General features: G+C 39.5%; 1 protein-coding gene across 6 annotated transcripts in view; it reads left to right on the forward strand.

The window, feature by feature from the left end:
- The window catches only part of Mms22l (MMS22-like, DNA repair protein), a 106,500-nt gene extending 84,007 nt beyond the window's left edge, over positions 1-22,493 (forward strand). For 3 of the 6 annotated variants that reach the window (NM_199467.3, XM_006537730.4, XM_011249970.3), the window contains 8 exons: positions 645-787; positions 5,726-5,885; positions 7,746-7,915; positions 10,577-10,788; positions 15,681-15,844; positions 18,329-18,425; positions 19,698-19,865; positions 22,117-22,493. In NM_199467.3, the coding sequence (NP_955761.2) occupies positions 645-787; positions 5,726-5,885; positions 7,746-7,915; positions 10,577-10,788; positions 15,681-15,844; positions 18,329-18,425; positions 19,698-19,865; positions 22,117-22,189 (1,187 nt within the window). In that variant the 3' untranslated portion in view covers positions 22,190-22,493. Of the gene's footprint in view, positions 1-644; positions 788-5,725; positions 5,886-7,745; positions 7,916-10,576; positions 10,789-13,165; positions 13,405-15,680; positions 15,845-18,328; positions 18,426-19,697; positions 19,866-22,116 lie in introns of all 6 variants that reach the window. The other 3 variants (XR_003954900.1, XR_003954899.1, NR_149739.1) reach the window with 2 other exon arrangements.
- The last annotated feature ends 5,038 nt before the right edge of the window (positions 22,494-27,531 follow it).

Here is a 27,531-nt window from a genome sequence, read left to right on the forward strand (position 1 = left end):
TCTGAAACGTACTAAGCACCAAGATAGAAGACTATGCAGCTAGAGAGAGCTGCCCATCTTCACAAAATATTTTACTTTTCTGTGTTACTATTAGTCACTGAAGATTATTTGTGCATTTTAGAATTTCCATGCAGTTCTGTTTTATATGTAATGACTTTTTAAAAAGCTGTTATTTCTAGCCTCTTGTAAGTTTCACTGAGGTTTGCTGGGCAGTGGTGGCGCACGCCTTTAGTCCCAGCACTTGGGAGGCAGAGGCAGGCAGATTTCTGAGTTCAAGGCCAGCCTGGTTTACATAGTGAGTTCCAGGACAGCCAGGGCTACACAGAGAAACCCTGTCTCGGGAAAAACAACAACAACAACACCAAAAAGTTTTCTCTGAGGCTGGCCTGAGAAGGTTGTACTTCTATATCCTGTATAGTTTTTTATGCCTCAATACATTTTTGAGGTTAGGATAATATAAGTATGAAAAGTCTAATTTCATTTTTAATTTTGTGAAAATTTGAGTTTTTGTAACATACTTTCAAAATTGAAGGATGTATTCCAGCATATGTATGTATGTACACTAGAATATGTGTAACTTACATAAGATTGTAAATTCTATTGCATATTTATTAATAAGTATGCTCATTGTCTCATTTTAATAGAAAAAGAGTACATGGAACAGCTGGCTGAAATGACAAGATTACTATTTACACTCTCAGAAGTAAAGAGTGTCTTCTCAAAGGCTCAAATAGAGCAATTACCCAGCCCAGACGATCCCAAGCAAGCGCTTATTCAGTTCCTGGAGGTATTTTCCTTCGTATAATCTTCCAGATCAATTTTTTTTTCAGAAAACCTTGAAGTATTATTAATTTTTTTCAATAAAATGAATTGTTTAACTTAACAAGTCATATCGTTAGTTGCCTGCTATTATAAAATTTTGGAGTAAAGGAAGTGTTGCTCTCAGGTATAGTGTGATTTACTCTAAAGACAGAAAATCCATATGTAATGAATAATAAAAGTAAGGAAGAGTACATGGAAGCTTTGCTTCAAGGCCACCTGAAATGAAATAATGTCTTATTGTTAATGTTGGTGGGTTCCAATTCAGATCCTAACTAGTATAGAGTCTACAGTCGTCCAGCTGAGTATTTACTGGCCCACAACAATTCTGTAAATACAAGCAGAAGCTATTTCATAGTAGGATCAGGACTTGAAAATCAAATGTTTCTTTTGATTTTACTTTCTAATAATTTCCATTTAAAATTATAGTTTCGATCCTTAATTTTAAAGCAATGTAGTGTGTGGTAGTGTTTATTGCATCCTAGCTGAGACTGTTGATGTTGGGATTATTGTGTTTTGTACATTATTCATAGCAAATGTAGGTTTACTTTCAAGCATGTTGATACTAACTACATGAAAATACAATATTAAGTGTGTGAAAATAATTTCAACCAATAAGTTATTTCTATATTGTTAACTCAGTTAATTCCATTGATTTCCAGTAATTTAAGATACAGTTGTAGAAGAATTAGAGATAGCTGTCAGCCCTAATGATAGCTAATAATAACAAAATAATATGCAGATGAGAAATATGAATTGCTGTTGAGTATTTTATGTAACTGTTGAGTAAGTCCTGACCAACTGTTTGGGGTCACAAAGGAAGGTCACTAGTAGTTAGGTCTCCTCTAATTTAATCCAACCGAAATGAATTTTTTCTTTTTATCAATAAATCAATGACAGGTTTTTGCAAAATGCTAGATAGCATTATCTAGTACTCCTTAGGGATTTGAAAAACCTAATGTAGTCTTTGATCTAAAAGGGACTTTACTGATCTGAGAATTTAAGTTATACAAAGGTTAAAATAATGATACAAAATGTTAAATACTTAATGTCAGTATTCATCAATAGTAGAAACTCAGAGTTTCTTGCTGTAAAGTATTTAGAATGTATCCTGTGGAGAAAACAAAGGCTTTTTCTTTTCCCTAAGTAAGCCTTATTTGGCAAGATGACTTTGTGAAAGTTAGCAATGTAATGTAAACTCTGGTTAGTGTTTAGGAGGAAGTGAAAGCTGAGAACACTGACTGCTCCTTAGCAGAGGGCTCAGGTATCTTCTTGTTCTCGTGGGATTCAGCAGACAGCCTCTAGAGCCTGTCACAGAAAAAGGATGAAAAAGAACAGGAGACAGAGGAAAGGTACATGGCATGAAATCTGGACATCAAAGAACCAACCCACCCAAACACAAAACACCCCAACCCAAAAAGTTTCTGTGAGTCTTTTCCCAATGAAGTTACCCAGAACAGTTATTTCTGCAGCAACAATTTGTGGCAAAACATCAGATTTTTGTTGACCAGAGAACCTTAGCACTGAGTGTCCATGACTAGTTATATACACTCCCCTTGTCTTACACTTTGTAAATTCCTGACTTAGAGAATGAAAGCAAGAATCCAATATAAAACCTACTGAGTGTAGATATAGTAAACCATTCTCATAAGAGAATCACAGCAAGAATTACTCCAAAACGTTAAAGCCCCAAATACTAAGGCCCATTCTTAAATGTGGGCTTTTTTTGTTTGTTTGTATAAATAGCATACTAATGTTGGGCTTAATGTGCTTTTTCTACATGGAAATAATAGTATGGTATGGTATATACGGAGTTATCAAAGTACTGAGAACACATTATGGGGCTGGAGAGATGATTCATTGAGTAAGAGTACTTGCTGCTCTTAAAGAGGACCCAGGTTTAATTCTGAACACCAACAAGGCCGCTTACAATGTTACCTTCAGTTCTGGGGGATTTACTGTCTTCTTACCTCTGAGAGAATTGCACACATTAAATTTAAAAAGAAAAGTGTATATGTGTGTGTACATGTATATTATCTATATATATTTGTATGTATATATTACACATAATATATATATATATATTGTTTTAGTAGGGTTTCTATTGCTGTGAAGACGTTCGATGATCATGCCAAGTCTTAAAAAGGAAAACATTTAATTAGGGCTGACTAACAGTTTCAGAAGGTTGGTCCATGATTCTCATGGTGAGAGGGATGGCAGTATTCAGCTAGACATGGTGCTGGAGGTGGAGCTGAGAGTTCTACATCTTGATCGAGGGCAGCAGCAGGAGACTGTGTGCCACACTGGGTGTAGCTTGAGCATAGAAGACTTCAAAGCTCACTCCCACAGTTACACACTTTCTCCTAGAAGGCCACATCTACTCCAACCAGACCACACCTAATAGTGCCACTCTCTGTGAGCCTATGGGGCCATTTTCTTTCAAACCACTACACATATTACATATACATATTATTCATATTACACATATATTTCAAATACATATTTTTATCTATTTGAAAATGTAGAGATAAATGTTTTTTTAGTCTGGAAGAAATTAAAGTTAAACATACTTACTTAGGCATCATGATCACAACTATTCAAATCTGGTTTATACACTCCTGTGAGTTACTGATACCATCTCATGATGTTCTTTATTCCAAAGCCATAATGACGTTTTCACAAATTTTGTGAAAGTGAAAGCATGAACCAGCACTATGGCCTCAGATTATGATATGTATTAAAATTTATACTTTTATAAATTAAAGAAGTAAAGCTAGTTCATTTAGGAATAGTATTAATTAGGGAATAAGATTTAAATGCTCATGAAATTTCAACCCTTAAGCTCATTCTCCAAATGAAACTTCAGAGTGCACGTGAAGGGGCTTCAGTGTGCCAAAGCAGTCCATTGTCTCAAGAAAGAGCCTGTGAGCACATGAGTCACAAGCTGCGCTCGCTGCTTTTATCTTGAAAGAAAACTGACAAAATGTGATTATTCAGACTTGGGCATTTGGCAGACATTTCTTTTTTTCAGAAATGAATGAAGTAAGTAAGCCTATCACTTCAAAGAAAACAACTGACAGGATCTGTTGCTAATAAAACAGTTCAGGTTTTCAAGAGAATTAAAATTTGGGAAATTTACATGAACCTTCATGAGCTGAGAGCTCCCTGATATTTAAAAGCTTCTGTGGGAATGGGATGGTATCATTTTTTTCCCAGGATGGAAATGGCAACATTGGGAAGCAATATCACTCATTAACTTTACAAATTTCTAAAAGTATTTAGCAGCCACTCATGAGTAAAAGATGAATTCATTCAGAATTCAGAGTTCTGAATTTTGTTTTATTGATGTGTTTTCGAGTCCATGAGAGTGTCCAATTTTAGTTACTATTGACCTCTAAGAAATGTCACTTGAAAATTTGGGCATAATAGAATGGAAAACTTCCTATTTGAAACAGGAATATGAAACAAAGTTATTTGAAACAGCTTTCAAAATACTTTCTAGCTTTGTGTGTTTGTGAGATTGGACATTCTTCATTCATTGTGCCCCTACTCAGCACCTACCAGCACCGTCCTCTTTCTCTTTGCGTGTGTATCTTGACCTAAACAATAAAAGTTTCAAGGTATTTGTGCTTATAAGGGATAGGAGATCAAAAGTTTGTGAACTTCTGAGGAATGAAATTTTCAAATAGCGAAAGCCAAATAAAAAAAGGGTTGGTTACTAAAATACATTTGCCTCCGCCACTGGGCTTCTTTCCTCTTCCCTCTTCTTCATTCCACATGACCTACTTCTGCTTTCCCTCAAGGCTGTGCTTCCTTGTTTACCTACCGTAGTTAGACCTGTATTAGACAATATAGCCCCTTGCTTTGTCCGCTGATTTACCCACTAGGAGCTGGTAAGGAAGATCACATTACTCTGGTGCTGTTTTGGTCTCAATGTAGGCCATTGAAATCCTTTGTGAGCTCTCAATGTGATCTGAAAACTTTCCTCAAACTTTCCAATCCATTCTAGGGTTACATCTTGATTCTTTTCTAGCTTTTTACAGCCTGCTTACACTCACGCTCCTCGAAAGCTTGGAGGGTTTGTTATTGCCTCTTCTTCCTCTTCTTACTTACTCACCTCACATTTCTGTTGACCACTGCTTGGTTTGTCCCATCTTTAGCCTCTCAACCGAATTTTCCTGAGGTCTCCACTAAGACAACTTAGCTAGCTAGCTAGCTGATGTCTCATTAAGAATATTCTTTAAGCTGTAAATTGTGGGGGGACATCAATTCATATCATAGAGCTGAACTAAGAGATTTTCCTTGTAAGAATTTGGCAATGCTACTTGCTCCTCTCCTGTAGGAATTTGAAGATTTCCAGTCATGTGGATTATGAACCAACCTTTTTGAAAGCTTTAGCTGACTATAAGCTTCTTGTATAACAGTTTAATGTTTCTTCTCCCTAATGATTTTGTGAATCTTAAGTCCTGTAAATAACTACTGATGAATTGTTTTTGTTTGTTTGTTTGTTAATTCTTCCATTGACCTTTAGTTATAAAAGGTAAAATTTAACTCTTCACTTCAGGTTTTTGTTTTTTTGTTTATTTGGGTTTTGTTTGTTTGTTTGTTTTGAGACATGGTTTCTCATGTAGCCCCTAACTGTCCTAGAACTCACTCAGTAGACCTGGCTGGCCTTGACTTCAGAAATCCTCCTGTCTCTGCCTCCTGAGTGCTAGGATTAAATGTAAGCACCACCAATGCCTGGATTTCACTTGTTTTAATGTTTGTGAGTCTTTATTGGAAATTTAAGGATGAAGCCCTAAGTATAAGATACATGTGTAGTGAGAAAGAAATAAAAAAATTAGTTTTCAAAGTTTGTGTTGTCTAAGACTTGGAATGTGTAAACCATGCTTTCCTTTATTTGTAGGCTGTTGGTGTGACTTACAGGACTCTGCAGACATTTTCTGATAAATCTGCCATGGTCACAAAGTCCTTAGAATACCTTGGTGAAGTATTAAAATATATAAAGCCTTATTTGGGGAAAAAAGTTTCCAGTGCAGGGTTGCAGCTGACTTACGGGATAATGGGTATGTATTTCATACATGTTTTTGCTGCATTTCCTTTACTCAAGCCAGTAAAATCTAAGTTGAAAGAAATATATAGACTACATCACTTAATTCTACGTGCAGGCATAAGAAAGCATAAAATACAGTGGTTTGCTGAAATAATTCATGCTGGCCCTCATTTTTTGCTGTGCTTTTGTTGATACTGATATTAATTATGATAATAGAATATATGTCCAAGCTAACTGCTGCAAATGGCCCATTTGAATCACATTGTGAATACCCAAAACCACTAAGATGAACCTTCTGTTAATGTTTACCTACACTTGACTAGAAGGTAGACCACCAGAAAGTCATCACTTCCCTTTGTTGTTCCCGGTGTTCTCTGCATGAAGGAGGTCCACAGAGGATTGGTATAAACCAGCGACAAGGCTCCAAACCTTATTCCTCACACACTAAGTTTTCTCTTTGCCAAAGAAGTCTTTTTGTACTTGTTCTGTAACGATGGGGTTGATGTTTCTTTAGGAAGTCAGTAATTTGAATATCTTTGTTGACTAGACCATGTTGCTAGCCAAAAATAGGGACTGAATAAAAGGAAATGAGAAAAATTTCCTTAGAAGTTTTATAGAGAATGTAAGTTTTGTTTTTTTGTTTTTTTAAATTTTACCTCTATGGCCAAAACCTTGTATCTATTCCCTTTAATCTTGTGGATGTATAAATAAACCTTATTTGGGCTGTCTGAAACCTTTTATCTTTGTTGTGAAAGATAAAGGAAAATGTGAAACTGTGGAAATGTGGATAATGTAGAAGGCCCCGAAAGCAGTATTGCAATTCAGATTACTTAATTTTAGGAAAAAAAAGTTAGTGGAAAGATTTATTATCAGTTCAACAGTAAGAGCTGTATTATTTTAACTCAAGCGTATGATTTATTAGTCTCTAAGAAAGTTTCTGACATCTCCAGATTTAGTTTTTGCCAAGGTAAGTGGATGATTACAGAAGTATGTCTTTACATTACAGAGTACATGATGACTGTGTTAGGAATCACAGAGTCCCGTGGGCATTGATGATTTGTGCATTTTGGGCAAGATTTTGCTCATGAGGGCTTTTGTTGTTGTTTTGCCTTGAGCTGGTTTTGCGAACATATAGCTCTAGATTCTTTCCATCTGTCTATGTCTTAAATGTAGGAATGGGTTATATGGCTAGTAAATTACTCATTAGTTAGAACAAGTAACTTGCTGTTTTCTTTACATAGAAGACTTAGAACATAATGGAAAAAAAGCAAGTATAAAGGCTGGCGAGTCTGAGCCTGACTCAGTGTGTGAGGGTTGGGGTATCATAACCATAGGTGCAGGTGGAACCATTTAAAATCTCTGGTTCCTAACTCAGGATACTGCTCCTCTTTGTATACAAGGCTGCTAGTGGAAGGCATTAAAACTACATCCCAGGTTAAAGAGAGTATCTGGGACTCTAATAATAGTTAAATAACTTCTGAAAAAGAGGAATTGGTACATTGGTAGTACCTTCAACTCCCCTTCATAATTGTCTTTCTGAGGGTGTGATGGACTGGAGAAAGTTGGTTTGGCTTTGATTTAGTTCTCTTTCTTTGTATGTCATATGTCATTTCATTGTCCCTGTGCCTTTGTTTATTCTTCCCGTTTTCTTGGTTGCGATTGTACCAGTCTCCCTTCAGTGCCCATCTCTGTATTCCCGCTGGCTTGGCCTTTGCCATTTCATCTCGTTTGTCTTCCTTGTTTTTTGTTTTTTGTTTTTTTCCCCTGCTGTCTATTTTGACTTGTTTCTATGATAAAATAAGTTGTTTTTAAAGTAAGAAAATACTCCGATTAGGACATAATTGTAACTGAAGCTGTTCGTCTTCTTTCTTAGGAATTCTTGTTAAGTCATGGGCACACATCTTTGCCACCTCTAAAGCACAGAAGCTACTTTTTCGGATAATAGACTGTTTGTTGCTGCCACATACAGTGCTACAGCAAGACAAGGAGCTGCCTGGACCCATGCTGACTGCAATTCAGAAGACGCTTCCTCTCTATCTACAGGTGTGCCGAGCGTGGAAACTGCCTCAAAGTCTAGTCTGAAATTCAGATTGAAAAGCTAGACGTTTTAATCCCCGGAGTACATGCACCTATGAGGCGTATCCATTGAAAAAGGTTTAAATGACTTTGGGGTTGTCTTTGAAAACAAAGGTGAAAGAGGCAGGATCCTAAATGTGAGAGCTGATAAAGGCCTTGGAGGGAGCTGCTCACTGGCTTGTTTTATGTGGCTTGCTCAGCCTGATGTCTTGTAGAACAGAGGATGACTAGCCCAGGAATGGGATCACCCAAAATGTCCTGGGCCCTCACTCATCAGTCACTAAGTAAGAAAATGCCTTACAGATGGCCTACAGCCAGGTATCATGGAGTCATTTCCTCAACTGAGGCTCCTTCCTCTCTGAAGACTCTAGCTTGTGTCAAGAAGACACACAAAACCAGCCAGTAACATAACCAAGACAAAGGAAAGAGCTTTAAGAAAAAAAAAAAAATCTAGCATAATGGGGAAAGGCAAATGGTTGTGTTGTGGCTGGAAAATCATCTAGGAAGAGACTTGTGATAGATTGCTTTATATTCAGTGCCAAGAATGTGGGCTTCATCTCACACATAGGAAGTGCTGGTAGGTTAGGAGCAGAGAAGTAAAAGTTCTACTTGTATTTGAGAAAAATTGTGCTGGTGTGGGAGTTAGACTTAAGACCCAGGAGGCAGTGATTAGTTTATTGAAATACTAGAAGGTTTAAACTAAGGCAATGTTGGAAACTGATGAGCTCTGATTAAAAATACATGCTAAATATGGTGGAAAAACAGAAATGAATGCTTCCTAGACTAGACCAGTAGAGTCTAGAATGTGGTGCTGGTAACTAAACTGGAGAATTCTAGAGAAGCAGCAATGAAGATAAAAATTGTGGGGTTTCTGTTGTTGTTGTTGTTGTTGTTCTTTGTTTTGGTTTGTTTTTTTGCACTAGACTCTGTGACACATACCCGTGATGCCAGGACCCATGAGTTATGGGCCAGGCTGGAATACATAGAGAAAAAACTGGCTTTTTAGGAACTTTAGTTTGAAATAATGTGGAATGTGTAAATAATGGTGTCCCCTGGACAGTCTCAAATACTGATGTATTTCATTAGTGTGCAATACAGAAAGTTAGACCTTTCTAAATTTTGAGGCTCCCCAAAGAAGCCGAGGTGATCGGGGCAGGTTTCAATTAGTTAACATGCAGTCTCTTCCATGGTGGATTTTTTTTTTTTTTTTAAGCAAAGCTTTGAGATTTCTGAGAAGTTTTAAGCTGACTCTAGTTAAGTGTTTATGATGGGATTTAAGTCAAAGTTTACTGTGTCATCAAGCACATGGGCCTGATGGAACAAATAGCTGTGTGAGCAGAGTGTAAGTACCAGGAAAGTTGGAGTGTTTGTTCTACATGGTCCTCTTAAACCTAGTTTACTTGTAAAATTTGTAAATATAAATTGAGACTTTTATAGAATTACCCACTTGACAGACCTGTCAGAAAACTGATCTTTAGTTGTTAAATGTACTCTGTCCTCTTTGAGTGTATGGGATTCATTGCCCATCGTCTTCTAGCTGTGTACGTTTCTTAAACACAGCACTCAAGAGACAGGACAAGTGGGTGCCACTATGGTTCATTTAGTTGTGTTCTTGCCAGTATTTCAGCAGTTCTGCACTGATTTTCACAACAAATGAACTTTCAGAGTTTGTTCCTGGATAAGCAACCAATTATGGCTGCAGTGGAATCATAACTGACATGTAGAAAACTCTTTCTTTCTCCAAGGGAATGGATTTAATCATTTCTAAGTTTTAAATATGAGAGCATTTCACTAACTCTCATGCACATGGAAGGATTTATCAGTATACATGCAGCAAAATACTGTGAGTTCCTTTGACTTCTTTTAAGCTCTTTATTTTTCTGAACCTCAGTTTCTTTGACTGTAGGATGGAAATGTAGTATTAACTCCTTTATTCTACAAATTGAAATGAAATAATGAATATAAAGCACTTGAATATCATATCACATAGAAAAACTTCTAAGACGCCCAAGCCCAAGCATCTGCATCCCTCTCCCATTACAAGTTGTTTAAAAAAAAAAATTCTATTTCATTATATGATCTTTGTTTTTAAGCTTAAATATTATGTTCTTAGCCAAAATGGCCGAGTGATAAGTAACTGCCTTCCACCTGCCTGTGCCTCTGGGATTGGCCGTCTAAGCTCTGTGGGGTGGGCTTTTACTCTTTTACCTTTCTCTTTGATAGCAAACTGAGTTTTGATTTTTAAATACTGTAAAAAAGACTGGTGGCACATGTATGTCATAGTTCAGAAATGGCATGGGTATGTAGTTGGTGATCTGTAGTCAAGTGTTGTGTGCAGGAGGAAGAGAGGAAGAAACACATTCCTTGTCTCTTCCTGTATGTTCACCTTACTTCCTTTGATCGTGCTCCTAAAATATATATACTTGATTTGATTGCACACTGTATGTGTTATCCAAAGTCAGCTCTGTATGCCTTACCTATTCATGATCCCAGAAGTCCTACTTGACGGTGAGAAGGTACAATTTTACCATGAATATTAATGCTGGAGAATGTGTTAGTAAATTCCTAAACACTATTTGAAAGATTGCCTTTTAGCGTTTTTCTTTTTCCTTATTTTCCTCTGTATAGGGCATATGTATTGTATGCTGCCAGTCTCAAAATCCAAATGCCTACTTGAATCAGTTGCTGAGGAATGTCATTGAGCAGTACATAGGGAGGTTTCTCCCAACCTCGCCCTGTGTTTCAGATCTGGGACAGCACCCTGTTCTGTTGGCACTGAGAAACCCTGCCTCTGTTCCCTCGATGACGCCTCTAAGAAAGCACACTGTCCATGCCATAAGGTACATATGATTGTTACAGAGAAGTTGTTAATATCCTCAAAATCTCAAAAAAAGTGTGGTAGCTTAGAAACAGGATTTCCCAGGAAACATTAAGAATGTGTCGCACTGAGAAGGCAACAAGCTAACATAATTATATCTTAATTTAATAAAGATGTATTTAGAAGTTTGTTTCTTAGGTCTGTCTCTCAGTATTCCACAGCATAGCTACAATAACTGTTTGCTGGGTTTCCTGCTGAAGACATGCATCTCTCTTCCTAATTCTGTCTTACTCTTCCTAGGAATAACATTGATATAAAGTCTTTATGTGCGCATGCATTATCATTTCTCTGGGAAGAATGATGGGAGGGTGACTGTTGGGCACTGTGACAGCTACATAGATGAAGAGTCCACCAGAATGGTTTTCATGGAACGGTTTGCTGTGCTTTAGATTAAAAAAAATTTTTTTGTTAAAATTATATTATGCCAATTTTCACTATATTTCTGTTACTTTCCTTATGTACATCCCTAAAGATACCCATATATGGGCTGGAGCAAAGGCTTAGTGGTTAACAATATAGGCTGCTCTTCCAGAGGACCCAGGTTCATTTCCCAGCACCCACCCTGGCAGATCACAGCTGTCTGTAACTCCAGTTCCAGGGAATTTGACACCTTATACAGACATACCTTCAGGCAAAACAGCAGTGCGCATGACATAAAAATTTTAGAAAGAAAAAGAGAAAAGTTACTTAAAGGTGTATTTTTATCAATTTTATTACTATAGAATATAGTATGTCAATTACTTCATGAATGATAACTGAAAACATGAATGCTGATATGCAGTATGAAGTCTTGTGTTATTAGTTTACTTATTATCTTAATTGTTTTATTTCTTGTCTTATATTAACACTTTCTGTAAAATCTGCTATCAAGTATGTCCTTATCAACCCAGAGGACAGACCAACTCCCTCTCCTAGTGAGCCCTGAGTATTGGCTCTCTATAAGAGTGCTAATGTTGACACAGTGATCTCACAAGGAGCATGGAGACAGGGACACCAGAAGCTCACTCACTATAGACATAGCTGTCACTTCCTTCTCACTAAAAGTATTTTAGCTCAAACAGCTTAACAGCAACAGACTAATCTGCGTCCTGATTGTTACCTTCTTCATGTAGGTCACTTGAGTGTCTCTAAGGTTGGTTATGTGGGATGGCTTCCATTTTGTGGTGTTTCAACAAACACATATCTTAGGCATGGTTTTTCCCTCCTTGTAGCCTAGGCCTGCCTTTGTCCTGTCACTTGTAAAATACCTTACAGCCATAGGACCTTGCTTTGTAGAAAACATAGTGAAAAGGAGCACACAGTATTCTCCCAATTCCTCAGCACTGAACAGTGACAGATGTGTGCACCTTTCTTGCCAGTTACCAAAACATAAGACGATCTCGCATCAGTTTTATTCTCAGTGACCTGCTGGTGCAATATGCAGTTCCCAGCTGCATAACTTAAGGTCTTGGTGTAGAGAGATTGATTCTTCTGTAGAAATGACTGTTGTGAAGAAACCATGAGGATTTTACTGACATGGAAGATCATTTTGAATTCTTCTAGAGAACCTGTGTTCAAAGAAAGGAGTTGCCCTATTTGCTAGATAAAATAACTTTTGTTGTCTTGGGGATAAAGTTATCCTCTACTGAGAAGATAGGAAGAATATTTCTAGAATATGGGCAATATCTGGGGGTATGTATTTTTGGTTTTGGATCTTGGAACTGACAAGAAAGGTACACTCTCATCAGACTTATTAGCTCAGGTATAAGACACTCAGAAGTATGTGTCATTCCAATTGAAACAGTGCAAGGCTTAGCAGTTTACTAAAGATCAGTCCCCCACCTTGACTTCATTTTTCAGCGGATGAAATTTAGTTTTTTTAAGATTTATTTTCTGTCACATATATGTATGAGTGTTTTACCTGCATGAATGGAATTGAACCTCTTGCATGCCTGGTGCGTGTAGGAGCTAGAAGACATCATAGCCCTAAAACTGGAGTTCTGGGTAGTTGTGATCTGTCATGGTAGCACAGTTCTGTGCAACAGGAGTGGGTCCTCTCACCTGCTGAGCCATCTCTACCAGTAACTGCTCAGGGTTGTTTCTGTTTGGTTGGTTGGTTGTTTTTTGTTTGCGCTAACCTTTTTATCCTTTAACCATAACATTAGAATATTCTGTGATAGAGATTATCTTCCCTTTATCTTCATGAAGTATTTAACATTATATTATTTCTAAACTTCTGAGATTCCATAGTAATATTGATTAATGGTATGTAGTATTAAGTTTCTGTGTTTAAATGCTACAACTTTGCTCTCTCTTATTCTGTCTCTCTCTGCTCTCTGTCTGTCTCTGTGTGTGTGCAGATTGGGGGCACTCCTCTTCATGGGAAGGCCAGAGGACAACCAAAGAAGACATGTCTTATTGTCATCTTTCTTTCTTTGAGACACTGGCTTAGATTGCCCAAGAGGCTGGGTTGGTAGTCCACCCCAGAGATCATCCTGGCTCTTCCTCTGTAGTAATGACATTACAGTATAAGCAGCCATGCCTGAGCTTTTATTTCTGTTTTGGGGATCGAACTCAGGCCCTTATGATTACAATGCAAGTAAGTACTTCACTGACTAAGCTACCTCCTCAGCCTTTACTTGATCTTCTTAATGATCAGATGTAAACATACAATTCTGTTTCTCTTGTGTTCCTAGAATCATGTTACTGAGAAGTAACAAACTTCATAGTTTGCTCATTTCACATTTCTCTTTTCATATTGCACTATGCTCGTTGCTGTATCCGTTCTTAAAAAAACAAAAAGTTCTTTTCCCTCTCTTTTGTTTTGTTTGCGTGTTTTATATTGTTGGTTTTGCTTTTGTTTGTTTTTGTTTTCTTTTTAGTATAAGTTCTCAGTGCCACCCTGCCTGGCCTGGAATTCACAAATATCCACTAGTTTCTGCTTCCCAGCTACTGGGAGTAAAGTTGTGTACCATCTAGGCCAGCTGGGTTAATTTGCCCTCCAGCGTACATTGTCTCCTTTGCTGTGTAATGAGATCTACTCCAGCCATCCAGAGTTTGCCAGTTACCTGTTCTGGTGATGCTGTCCTGTCTTCCACATGTCCTGCCAACCATGACCATGGTTTGGTTCTTGCTCTTCAGGATGCTTTATCCTTCCCTGCTTTAAGGCTTTGCCTCCGCCAGTCTCTTCATTAAAAAGCTGTCCCTCTGGACTCCTGTTTGTTCTTTATAAGCCTGCACCTAATACCACAGGGTAGCATATGTCTTGTACGACCCAACTTTCAGGTTCTGAATAATTTTTGCCTTAGTTGGATCTTTCATTTCCAGCAAGACTATAGTAATCTGTTATAGTGTGCCAGACATTGCTTGGTTTTAATATTGTTTCATGACAAATGGGTAAGTGAATTCAAGTCCCTATCACCAAGTTAAGACCCTGGCTTAGTATCTCAGCTGGGATTCTCAGATTTCTGTTGTATTTCATGTTTAGCTAAGGATGGGCTTATTCTTCTTTCCATAGTAGGTTCTAGTTGACCAGAAACGTGTGTGGGTGTTTGGTTTCAATATTCAGCAGAAATAGAGGTGGGTTCCTGTGGCTCCTCTAGTCTGCCCTTTTCTACTGTGTGATCTGTTTGAGTTAGGCTGCTTGCTCAGAATTTCTGATGCTTCTGTCCTTATGTTTGTCAAAAAGCACTACTCACATGGATTAATATTGTTCCCTTTTTGGGGTGTAATCATATCTAACTTCTTCACTAGATAATGAGTCTGTGGTTTGTTCTTTTTTACATAATTGTATATGCTTATTTTTAATTTGCTTGTGGTGTCTAGTATGTGCCAAATAAAGGTTTATTTGGGGCATTAGTAATTCAGCAGTGCACAGAACAAAATGAATACTACTTCAGAGAGTTGATGTATCTAGGACTGTAAAATCTCAATCTGGGATTGAGAGTCACTGTGTAGGTGGAACAAGAGTGATTCTGAAGTGTAGTTCCTTGAATGAATTTTAAGCTCTAGTGTTCACTGTGTCTCCTTATGTACTGTTAGTTTTCAAACAAATATGTGTGTATATATATGTAGTTGGAACCAGGTAGTATTTGGGTTTGGGAATGTACCTCAGTGTTAGGAAGCTTGCCTACTTTGTAAGTTCATCAGCACAATTAAAAATATAGTGGGGTGAGGGTTAAATAATATTTGACCAACTCTGATAATGTCTAGATTTTTTTTCAAAAGAAACTCAACACTTGTCACACTTACTCATTTTCTGAACAGTGACCAGAACTAGTTCTAAGCAGTTAAGTGGGAAGCTGAGTAAAGGAGGTTGTTAGTCTTACAACCTCTCTTGAATTTTAATGTTCCAATTTATTGTACCCTGAGAGATGATATTCAATCTAAAGTTAGTTCTCTAAATTCCTACTGGAAGAAAGAAAGGTAAAGCTAGAACTGGAAGCTAATTCCTAGTATAGTCCTTTTATTTATTTAGAAACATAAGACCCCCTACTAAATTCTAAATAAATAAATGTGAGGGGAGATTTATTTATGCAAATTTGACATTAGAGGAAATGTTGATTCGTGGCAAAACTGAGAAGGGATATGAGACATCCGTGGGAAGAGGAGAAAACAAGTTAGCAATTAGGTTAGGTAAATTCAGTCTACAGCTAAGTTGCTTTAAGTTTCTTTATATCCCTACTACCTTTCAGAGCACACAACACACCAAAATGGTCTTTAAAGTTAACATGACAGACTACCTACATTGTTTTTTAAAAATATACTTTACTTAAGGAAATCATTTTGACAGTTATCTTTAACATACATGGCATTTGATTCTGCTCAGTAGAGCTTTAAATAGAAGAAAACTCAACTAAAGTTGCTTCTTTTCAGGAAATCCTACCTTGAGTTCAAAGGGTCCTCACCCCCTCCTCGATTAGCATCCGTATTGGCCTTCGTCCTTCAGCTCTTCAAGGACACCGAAATGGGTGCCTGTGACCTTGAGCTGCTCCTTCCTGGCATCCTGAAATGTTTGGTGTTGGTAAATGAACCCCAAGGTTGGTTTCATCAGTCTTGATTTTTGTTAGCTTTTTCTGTGTCCAGGCTAAGCGGCTAATTTTCTCATGGGTTAAATTGATATTAGAGGTACAGGGTTATTTTCTATCTCTTAGTATGAATCATGGCTAACGAATCAAATATTGATAGTGGCTGGGCTGAGGTGGGGAAAAAGAATCAAATTCGGATACATTCAGCCTAGTTTATTTAGAGTTTTGTTTTAACCCCTTGAGGCAAGTACTTTATGGGGTATTTCCTTTGATTAGGCTTTTTATGTCCTCAAAAAAAAAATCTGCAGGCTTCCTGTGATGCCACATGGGACTTGTCAAATATCAGGTGGCGAGAGGTCTGTCTCTTCTCTTTAGTTGTCTGCTAGCTGTTTGGGACAAACCTGGCAAGTACCCTTGATTCCAGTCCATGTCCTCTTGGTGTCATCAGCCTTAATTTGCATGATCACTCTAAACTGTGAATCCTGCCGCCCCCCCCCCCCCCCACATGCTTTTAATAAGCTCGCTGAGAATGCAGAACAGGAATCCTAGCTCTGTCCTGATAAGCAGTTAGGCCATTGTGTTTGTGAAGAGGGTGTGTGTGTGTGTGTGTGTGTGTGTGTGTGTGTGTGTTGTAACTCGCTAAGATGAGTTTACAAGGTAGGCTGGGGATCTGAGAGCAATCCCCAAAGTGGTGGTGGAAAGTCTTTTCTCAAAAAGGTTAACATTTTTTTAAATATATATTCATTTCAGTGTTTGTAGTATTCCTGTCTGTTCTTAGTCTGATTCAGGAAAAGAGTGTCTATTACACTTCCGTATGGTGCTATCACTTGGTAGGAGGACGTGCCCTCTGGTGGCTCTTAGAAACACTGTCCTTGTTAAACTTCAACATGTTGAAGTGCATCGAAAGCCTTGCACTTCTTCATTCAAGGTTTGCTTCCTCAGAGCAAACAGCACTGCAGTCGTACAGTTATGGTTTGATTTCCTGTGGTTTCACCTACTACATGTTATCCACCATAGGTCAACTGTTAATACTAACTGGAAAATTCTGGAAGGAATGATTCATAAGTTTTAAATTATATGCCATTTGAATAGCATTATCTATATTGGATTCCACCAGCTCTCAGAAAACATGTCTCTGAGACAGAAGTAGATAAGCTCCCTTACCTAGGGGAAGCAGATGATAACTAGAGTGTAGGCTTTCTTGCTGAGATAACAAACGTGGTACAAACATGACTCTGGCAATCCTTGCACAGCTCTGACAATACTAAGAATTGCTTCACTGTATGTGAGACGTCTATTTCCACACACTGAATCATGTAAACTGCACCAGTTTGGAGACACATTTGATGGGGCCAAAACAAGAGTTTCCAATCTTCTGCTGCATGTGGTAGTGCACACCTTTAGTCCCAGCACTCAAGAGGCAGAGGCAGGTAGATCTCTGTGAGTTCAAGGACAGCTTAATCTACAAAATGAGTTCCAGGACAGCAAGGTCTGCACAGAGAAACCTTGTCTCAGAAGGAAAAAAAAAGCATGCTAAGTTTTCTACGTACTCTGTTCAGGTCTTCTATTAACACAGCTTCTATTAGTCAGCTTCACATTAGCTTACCGAATAATAAAGTATGGGAAGGAAGGTTTGCTTGCCTCTCTTTTGTAAGCTTCAGTCCGTAATTGGTTGGCCTGATTTAAGGTGAGACAGTGATCATGGGGTACACACATGGAGGCACAATGCTCACCTGCCACAGTGGAAACAGTGAAGAAAAGGAAGAGAAGAGGCACGCTTTCCTCTGCCCCGAGGGCTGGTGACCAGTATCTAACACATAAGCCTGTGGCATATTTAAGATCCAAATTGCACCAGTATTTTTGCACTGTATGTTCAGGCACACCATTTTAAAGAATTTAGTTAAATAAATAATACAAAAGTTTGGCTAAGTTGAAGCAAAGGTGCATTAGTTGGGCTAGTTTGCTACTTAAAGGTTTGTAAGGGATAAAAGGTGTGTTGCCGGGCATGGTGGCGCACACCTTTAATCCCAGCACTTGGGAGGCAGAGGCAGGCGGATTTCTGAGTTCAAGGACAGCCAGGGCTACAGAGAACCTGTCTCAAAAAACCAAAAATATATTAAATAAATAAATGAATGAATGAATGAATGAATGAATAAATAAAATCAATATGTCTGCAAATCTATGTCTTTAAAAGGGCTCCCTTTTGTCTGTATGCATCTGTAAAATAGGGTAGAATGGATTTTGAATATGGATACCTTTCTAAAGGGAAAACATCTTCCTATGCATTATTTCAGCTTTGAGACTCAAAATAGATTTTTAAACTTTTTAGGTATTCTTCAGAACAAACAAACTTAAAACTATTTCATTTGAAAACTTAAAAAAAGCATGCACATACTTGAAGAAAACAACATGTTTTTCTAAATGAAGAGTGTTAAAAATGAAGATCCAGATGGTCAGTTCAGACACATTGTGTAATCCTATCATCTTTTCTCCTAGTTAAAAAGCTGGCCACAGAGAACCTGCAGTGCATGGTACAAACCTGCCAAGTGGGGTCAGAAGGAGGACCTGCCACCCAGCTGACTTCTCTGTTTAGGTAACTAGAACACATGCCAACTGGCAAGGAGACGATTGCCAGCCATTTGACAGCCAACATTCTTTTTAAATAACTAATTATCCAAAACATAATGTGTTACTACTTGTTTACAGTGTTTCAATTATAGTATTTGGGGCAGTGGTTGTGTTACATTGTGTTGCTTTGTTGAAAAAGTAAACGTGCCAAGGAAAAAGGTAAGCTAACTGACTTAAAATTCCTTGTGTCTTCAGTGGGAAAGAACCTTGACTATAGTTGAGAAGGAAGAAACAGAAGCAAGTGTAAGTTCTGACAACAGGCGCACAGGCATTCGGAGGTTGCCCAACTGCTCTTGGGGATGCTGGGTAAAAATGCCTGTCCCTGGTCCTCCAGCTTGCTTTACACACTAACGTTTCAGAACGCTCCTTAGGATTGATTGGAGTCTTCTCTTAGGGCAGAGTCTTTGTGCCGTTTCTTCCTCAGGGCTCTGCCGGGTAGCTTTTGTGAATCCTGTCATATATTCCTGCCCTGGCACAATTTGACATGAGGTTTGAGATGTTCCTTTTATTCTGCGTTGCATATTTGGTTCCTGGTCTCTTCCTCTCGCCTCATAATTGGTGCTTGTCTGCTGTTCTCAGTTCATTTCAGTTATGGTCACTTTATGATAGAACATTCACGAAAATTCCAACTCCATGGGAGGAAAGAAAAGGTTAAATCTTTGTTATATATAATTTTACTAAGCTACTTGGCTTTTATTATATTGTTTATGGAATGTGAAAATTTTAGAGGTAAAATTTTATTTATAAAGACTTTGTACTTATGAGGTTTTTAACTTTACAATTATAACTATCGAATAATACAAGCATGTGATAGACTAAAACAGTGACTAGGAACCATGACCCTGCTTACTGCCTTTCACACTCCCATCCCAATTTTGAAGGGGAAAATATCAGGAAAAGTCCTCAGAGTTACGTTTTTTTTTTCTTTTGTGAGGCACCTGATTCACCCTGTAGTCATTTTTTTTGTTCTCCAAGTGTCCACAAGCTGGGCCTGGTGATACAAACCGGTAATCCCAGCATTCTAAGTGGCAGAAGACAGTGGGTAGTGTTGAAGGTGAAGCCGGACCAAGCAAGACTACGCTGCCTCCAGTACTCAAGCAAACAAATAAGAAGGCCTGGTCTCTCAGTCCTTATGAAAGAATAATCCTTGTGTTCAGGTTAGAAGTGATTATAATGTATTCAAATGGCCCAAGAAATTGCCTCAAGTTGATTCTTAAATTGTCTGTTTTGCTTTCAGGCAGTTCATCCAGGACTATGGTATGCAATACAGTTATCAAGTATACAGCATCCTAGAGACAGTAGCAACGCTGAATCAGCACGTTGTCATCCAATTGATTCCTACCCTCACTCAGTCTCTGAAGGATTCAGAGCTCAAATGGGGCCTCGGCAGAAATATTGCACAAAGGTATGTTTGATAATTATACTATTTTGTGTACCATATAATGCATGTTTTATCTTTTTATTAAAATGCTTTATTGCCCATTTAGGAAAATGGGATATTTTCTTTGGAGATGAAAAGTGCTTCAATGCTGTAACTGTTGTTAGTTCTGTAATGCTTGCGTGAGTAGACAGTAGTGTGACTTAGCAGAGGTCACACGTCATTACCATGTTCCTGCTGACATGGCCACCTCAAAGCTGCACATCTTGGTGGTGCTTACCTTTTCAAAGCACAGTGTCCTTAGGGAGAGCTAGATTTGGAAGCCTCAGGTGACTTGTCATATAAAACCTGTATTGACTGACAGATCATAACTGCCCAGCTGTGTCCAGGGTATCTAATGATTCAGTCTGGATTTGGCTACATATAATAGCTAGGGTGTTCTGTTCTGTTTTGTTTTATAAGCTTATAACCCATCCAGAAATATCGCTGGCTATATAGATAAATGCATCAGTGTAAGAAACCTATGGTTTCTAAAGAGACTATTTTAGAGGAGTCAGTATGGAAACTGTTAGAATGTCCTAAGCTGTAACAGAATGGAATACATCGTTCACATTGCATATTTGACCAAAAGCAACTCATGGATGAAAGGGTATATATACTTCATCAATGAGGGAAGTCAGGGCAGGAGCTCAAACAAAGCAGGAACTCCAGAGGCAAGAGCTGATGCAGAGGCCATGGAAGAGTGCTGCTAACTAACTGGCTTGCCCCTCATGGCTTACTTAGTTTGTTTGCTTATAGAACCTAGTACTACCAGCCCAGGGATAATTTCACCCACAATGGGCTGTGCCCTCCCAAATCTGTCCCTAGTTTAAATAATTCCTTACAAGCTTGCCTACTGTTGGATCTTATGGAGGCATTTTCTCAATTAAGACTCTCTCCTCTCAGATGACATATATTCCATTTTTAGCTGAAAAAAAAATTTTACTATGGTATTCTATGCCAGTTTATCCACAGACATCCTCAATTTATAACATTAGCTAAGTAAAAGAGTCCATCTTTGCAGCACAGTAAATGAAAATTTTTAAAAGGAAACTTACAAAGCTCACATCTCTCTACAGTGGCATATCTCTTCTATAGGGAACTTGGCTGGCCTCTCACCATTTTCTACAGAGAAAACATTAGATCTCTTCAAATCACAGCTTAAAGAAATAGTGCCTTCTTCATACCATAAAACATGCTCTGGCAAAAACTGCCAGCATTTAGCTTCTGAGACTTTTCCTGAAAAGGCTGGAGTTTCCCTGTAAGCTCTGCCCACTGGACTACAGTGACAGCATTTGCTAATGTGCTACTTGTAGTGGTAAATAGTTAGAGTCTGCTCTGCTCCAGCAGGTGTGTATGGCTCTGCACCCGCCCAAGCCCAGGATTCACGAATAAAAGACACACACACATACACACTCACACACACACACACACGTAACCTTTATATTTTAATATGGCTTAGCCAGCTCAGTGGCTGGGCACTTTCAAACCTCCCCGTGACTAGCACGCAGTCCCATCTGGTATTGTTGAGTTAACACTTTCTAAATCTATGTATTGTGATTGCTGCTGTTTCCTTCTGGGCAGCCCTCCCATGGGGCCGCTTTCTCTTTGCACCTACAGCTACTCTTTGTGGCTATGCATGTTCACAAGGACTCATTTAAAAGATTCGGAATCCCCCAGGTATTTAGACTAATGAAAGAACTTCTAGGTAGAATATTTAAAGAATCTCAAATAGTGGATATGTTAATGGACCATAAAATTTGGTCATTGTAGACCCTGCCACAGCCTTCTGACCAGCTTTGGCCTCTTGGAGCCAGGCCAAAACAATCTCAAATACAGATGATTAGAAACACCATTTTATTTTCAAACTGTTAACAATAAGGAGAAGGTAAAGAGACAAATAAGGCCTATGCTGTTGTGACACTGACCTGTCCTGGGGTAATGCTATAGTCCAAAATTTTGTTAGTGAACCATGTCACTATTGTAATCCTGCCATTGTTATATCCTTAAGCAGTGTGCCATGAGTATATTTGCTATGGATGGGAACTGTATCATTTCAGGTGGTTAATGAACACAGGTGTCATTTTGTACATAAAGTTACATGAAAATCTCTGCATGTATCCTAACACCTGACTTTACTCATTAGATACATGTAGCATTATCTTTAAGTGTTGTGTTAAATCTGTTATAAATTCATTTATAAGTACATAAGTGAATTTTTTTTTCCATCCTTAAACAGGGAAGCATATAGCAGACTTTTATCTGGCCTAGGACAGGTAGGACAGGGCGAGAAGCAGAGACTGGAAAAGTGACGAACTGTGACGATGCTGCTGCCTTCCTGCCTGGGAGGTCTCTGTCTACAGCTCTGTGGGCTACCCCAGCTGCTACTGTGATTAATTGTGTACTGTTGTATCACAAATAATTCCCTTCATTGCCTGCATGTAGGAAGTGTGTGTGTGTGTGTGTGTGTGTGTGTGTGTACACGTGTGTGTACGTGTGTGTACATGAGGAGTGAAGGCTAATTAGTAACTGTATAATAGGACATAAGGAACACTGTAAAACTCTGCTCTATCTTGAAGAGATTTTTAATTAAATTAAAGATTCTTTGAAACAAAACAGCTCTCTGTGAATATTTATTACCCATTGAATACTGGAAACCTGCTTGGTGACTTACTTGCTTTTGTTACTTTTCTATCTTAATATTTTTTGTGTTCATGCCTCCCCAGCCCACCCCCAAGTTACGGCCTGTTCTGTTGTCCTGTTGGAAGGAAGGTAGCAGGGTGTGGGCGGCGTGCTTGTTTTCTTTGTTATAAAGCAAAGTTAGCGAGTAAAAGCTTTATGAAACTAAGTAGTCAATAAATGTGCACTTAACCCTTCGGAAGCACGCAGATCTGGCTGAAGGATTCCCACACTGCTTATGTTAGTGTTTAAAGTATGGCAGCACTACTTATGTGTACACTCTATAGGTTGCTAGATTGGTTTTTTCTCTGTCCATCTTCCAGAATTGTCATTAGAAGGCTTATCAAGGGAGAGGAAATACAGGGACTTTAAAGAAATAATTGGTATTCTGGGAATATCTCAAGGCTACTGGTAAAGAAAGTCTGACCAGTCTGTTGGTTTCCTTGCTCTTATAACTTAGCGTCTCACAGAGGCTGTGCAATTCACTTGCTAGGCTTTGTCCTTTGTTCTCTCCTCTGTTTAACTGTCTTATGGACGCTGGGCACTGCACCTTCTGGACCTTTCTGCGGTGTACATCACTAAATACAAGGAGTTCCAATAGAGTTCCAACCAGTTCTACGGCTAAGAACTTGCATAGGTCTCCATCCAGGTGTTGATTCTAACTGTTCTTCATGGACAAAATCGATCAGTAATCTTTTTAATTTCACAGTGTTATAGGAATCCATGAGGTAATGTATATGAAAATGTCTGAGTTGATTAGTTTACTGGTAGGATACCTCTGTTATTCATAACAATAAAAGGAGAGTGTGGGGTTGTTTGAGTGACAGTGCCTGCTATAGGCTCGTGTATTTGAGTGCTTGTTCCCCACCTGGGAAATATAGGAGAGAGCCTTGATGGAAAAGTGTATTATTACTGGAGGTGGGCTTGGGAAGTGTAAAGATTTGCAGTACTTCAGTAAGAGTTTTCTGCTTCCTGCTCATCGTTCAAGATGTGGTCTCTCAGCTCTGCCTCTGTGGCTATGCCTCCCCACCATATAGACTTACCTCTCTAGAACCATAAGCCAAAATAAACTTTTTCTTTCTTAAGTTGCCTTTGGCATGTGGTTTATCACAACAACAGAAGAGTAGTTAAGTGTGTCTTCCAGTTTTCCCTCCCCTCCCCTCCCCTGCCCTCCCCTGGGATTGTATTCTTCATTCCTGTTCCTGTAAGAAAACACCTCAGCCCTGTAACTCTAGCTCAGTTGTGGAGTACTTGGTCATCTTGCAGCAAGGGTTTGGTCCCCAACTGAGGAAAACCAATAAAAAACTAAAGTAATGGTGTTTTAAAACTAAAATGCAAGCCGGCCGTGGTGGTGCACGCCTTTAATCCCAGCACTTGGGAGGCAGAGGCAGACGAATTTCTGAGTTCGAGGCCAGCCTGGTCTACAAAGTGAGTTCCAGGACAGCCAGGGCTACACAGAGAAACCCTGTCTCGAAAAACCAAAAAAAGAAAAAAAAAAAGTAAAATGCAGTCAGCATTCTCTAGTGCTTTCCTAATTCTAATCTCAAAAATCTTTTTTACATTGTTACTTTTATAATATGCAAATGGTCTCTTTTTCTCCCCAAACCAACTGTTATTACTTCCAGCAAATGGATTCAAGGCTATGAAAGACTGCATAGCAAAGACTCCTTTCATTGAGACAATGACTGGTCCAATGCCAAGTCATACTGTCTGCCACAGCAGCTAAAGCAGTGTGACTTCTTGTCCTTTGGGTTGTGAGCCTAGCCTTTAAGAGCTGAGCAGTCTTTGTAGCCCAGGAGTTGTGATTTCTCTAAGGCAACTCAAAAAGGCCATTAAAAAGGTTGGGGATATAGCTCAATGCCAGCATGATTTGTATGAGGGCCCAACTTCAGTCCCCAGCACACTCAAAAAATATATAACAGAACGTAACATAGCATATCAACATGGTGTGGCACATGGGAGAGAGCAGAAGTGATCGCCTGTTCTCCAAGGCAATTTTCAAAGGTATTTTACAGAGAAGGTATCATCAGTGGCTCATGCCTCTGAGTACAGAACTAGGGAAGGCTGATGCAGGAGGACTCTCATTAGTTCACGCCCAGTTTGACCTGGACTGAGGCCTATGTCAAACCAAAGAGAAAAGGCAAGGGGAGTGTTTTAGAGCATGTTGGCTAGCTGCTACTAATGCATTTAGAGAGCTAAAAGAAATTAAGATCTGTTTTTGAAATTAAGTAACAAGTGTTGGCTGCACAGGTAAATGTGTATTCCAGAGGCATGAAATCCTGGATAAAATCAGGGCCTGAAAACATGAGGTAAGCAAGAGGCCAGCGATGTGATGGGATCCCTGGAGAAAAAGCTGGTTCTGTCTGTTTCAAGATAGATAGTTTTCTACCCCTGCTGGAGATGGCCCTATTTACACTGGGTCATGCCCATGTAAAATGCCTTTCTTGTTCCCTTCTCTGTAAACCCTTTCTGACCCTCCTTCACTTGCCGCTCTGCTCATGCCTCCTTGCATTCCGGGCCTTGGCTAGATCCCTGCTTCCTTAGAGTTCTATGATTTGAATGAGCATGGCCCCCATAGGCTCCTGGGTTTGAATGCTTGGTCCCATTTAGTGGAACTGTTTGGGAAAGCTTAAGGAGGTACAAACTTGTTGGAGAAGATGTGTCACTTGGGTGGGCTCTGAGGTTTCAGAAGTGCAGGTCAGGCTCTCCCTGCCACCATACTCATCACCGTGATGGGCATGGACTGAGTCTCTGAAACTGCAAGCGAGCCCCCCATTTAAATCGTTTATTTTAAAAGTTGCCTTGATCATGGTGTCTCTTCACAGCAATGGAACAGTAACTAAGAAACTCTTTCCACAGAGGCTGCTTCCAGCACCATTGGAAGAAGTCATTCTCGTCTAGTTGCATCGAAATACGTTCTCATTTCTCATCGTCTTTGGCCTCTGTGACATTTGATGTTCTTTTTCTTCTGTTCCTCGTCAAGGATGCTTCCTCTTTCTGTCTACATTGTATCTTGACAGCATGTGATAGACCAGCCCAGCCTGAATCCACCTTAAGATTACAAGGTCAAAATAGGTTCATTCATGTTTAAGGTAAAACCCAAATTTGACCATGTCTTGACCCATTTTCTGTAATTGGACATGTTCTACATTCTGTACTCTGACCTCCACCCTGATAAGATATTATGCCAAATAATTTTGAGATGTTAAGCTAGATTCCCATACAACCTAAATTCCCCCAACCCTTGATAACCCCTAGCTTTTCAGCTTTGGGGCTATAATATAAACCCCACTTTCTCTTTTGTTCAATGTAGTTCTCCCAAAACCCACTTTAGGGAGACAGTCCTGTACGACACAAAATATCCTGAGTGAGGTAACTCAGACCCAAAAGGACATGCATGGTATGTACTCACTAATAAGTGGATATTAGCCAAAAAAAAAGTACAGAACACCCAAGATACCAAGATACAGTCCACAGAACTCAAAAAGGTCACCAAGCTGAAGTGCCCAAGTGAGGACACCTCAGTCCCACTTGGGAGACAGAAAAAAGCAATCATAAGTGGAGAGGGAGGGAGGGAAAGTGGACAGGGCAGGGGATGGGGGGTAGGAGCGGAGAGGGAAACCTGATCTGGTATTGGGTGAGGGAAAAGGACTGAAGCCCTGAGGGCCAGCAGAAAGAATGGAAACAGGCAGCTAGGAGGTTGGGGGGATCCTCCAGAGTGCACCAGAAACCTGGGAGATAAGAGACTCTCAGGACATAAAAGGAGGGACCTTAGATGAAATGCCTGATAGTAAGAGGAGGGAAATTATAGAGCCCACCTTCAGCAGGAAGACAGGACATCAAGTGAGGGATGGAGTTGCCATCCCACAGTCACATCTCTGACCCATAATTGCTCCTGTCTGAAAGAATTACAGGGATGGAAATGGAGAGGAGCCTGAGGAAAAGAAGGTCCCGAAACAGGCCCAAAGTGGGATTCCGTTCAAGGGGAGTTCCCAGGGCCTGACACTATTACTGAGGCTATGTAGTGCTTACAAAAAGGGATCTATCATGACTGCCCTCCAAAAGACTCGACAAGCAGCTGAGAGTCAGATGCAGATATTTGTACCCAACCAATGGACAGAAGCATCTGACCCCTGTTGTTGAATTAGGGGAGGCTGAAAGAAGCTGAAGAGAAAGGCGATCCTATAGGTGGACCAACGGTCTCAATTAATCTGGATCCCCAAGATCTCTCAGACACTGGACCACCAAACAGGCAGTATACAATAGCTGATATGAGGCCCCCAACACAAATACAGTAGAGGACTTCTGGGTCTGTGTTCATTCAGAGATGATGCACCTAACCCTCAAGATACTGGAGGACCCCGGGGAGTTTAGAGGTCAGGTGGGGTGGGGAGTGGGGGCATCCACGTGGAAATGGATAGGGAGGAGATGTGGAACTCTTGGAGGGTGGATGGGGGGTGGGGGGCGAGGAATGGAATATGGAGTGTAAATAGTAATTTAAAAATAAATACTAAAAAAAAAAATCTCCATCTCATTTGGTAGGAATAACACATCTCAGGGTCTCTATCTCTTTCTCTCTGTCTCACTCTTTTTTTTTCCCCTGATCTCAGGGGTAAGCTGTGTCCTTCACCTGTCTTGGTAGGAACTGATCCCACAGTCTCATAAACCCCCACTTCATCATTTTCTCTCGAATCTCCTCCCTTCGCTCCACTCTCTGCCTCCCTCCCCTGAGACAGGGTTTCTCTGTAGCCTTAGCTGTCCTAGAACTCACTCTGCAGTCCAGGCTGGCCTCCAACTTAAGAGATCTACCTTCCTCTACCACCCAAATGCTGTCATTAAAAAGGATGAGCCTTGTCTCTTAAACCTATTTGTAGTGCTAATTTTTCTCAACTTCTAATTCAGTGCTTTAAAATCCCAGGGCAACACAACAAGCTGCCCGTGTCACCTGTTTTCTAGACAAGAAAACACTATTTTC

This window comes from Mus musculus, chromosome 4 (genome assembly GCF_000001635.26).
Source record: "Mus musculus strain C57BL/6J chromosome 4, GRCm38.p6 C57BL/6J".
Classification (NCBI taxonomy): Eukaryota; Metazoa; Chordata; class Mammalia; order Rodentia; family Muridae; genus Mus; species Mus musculus.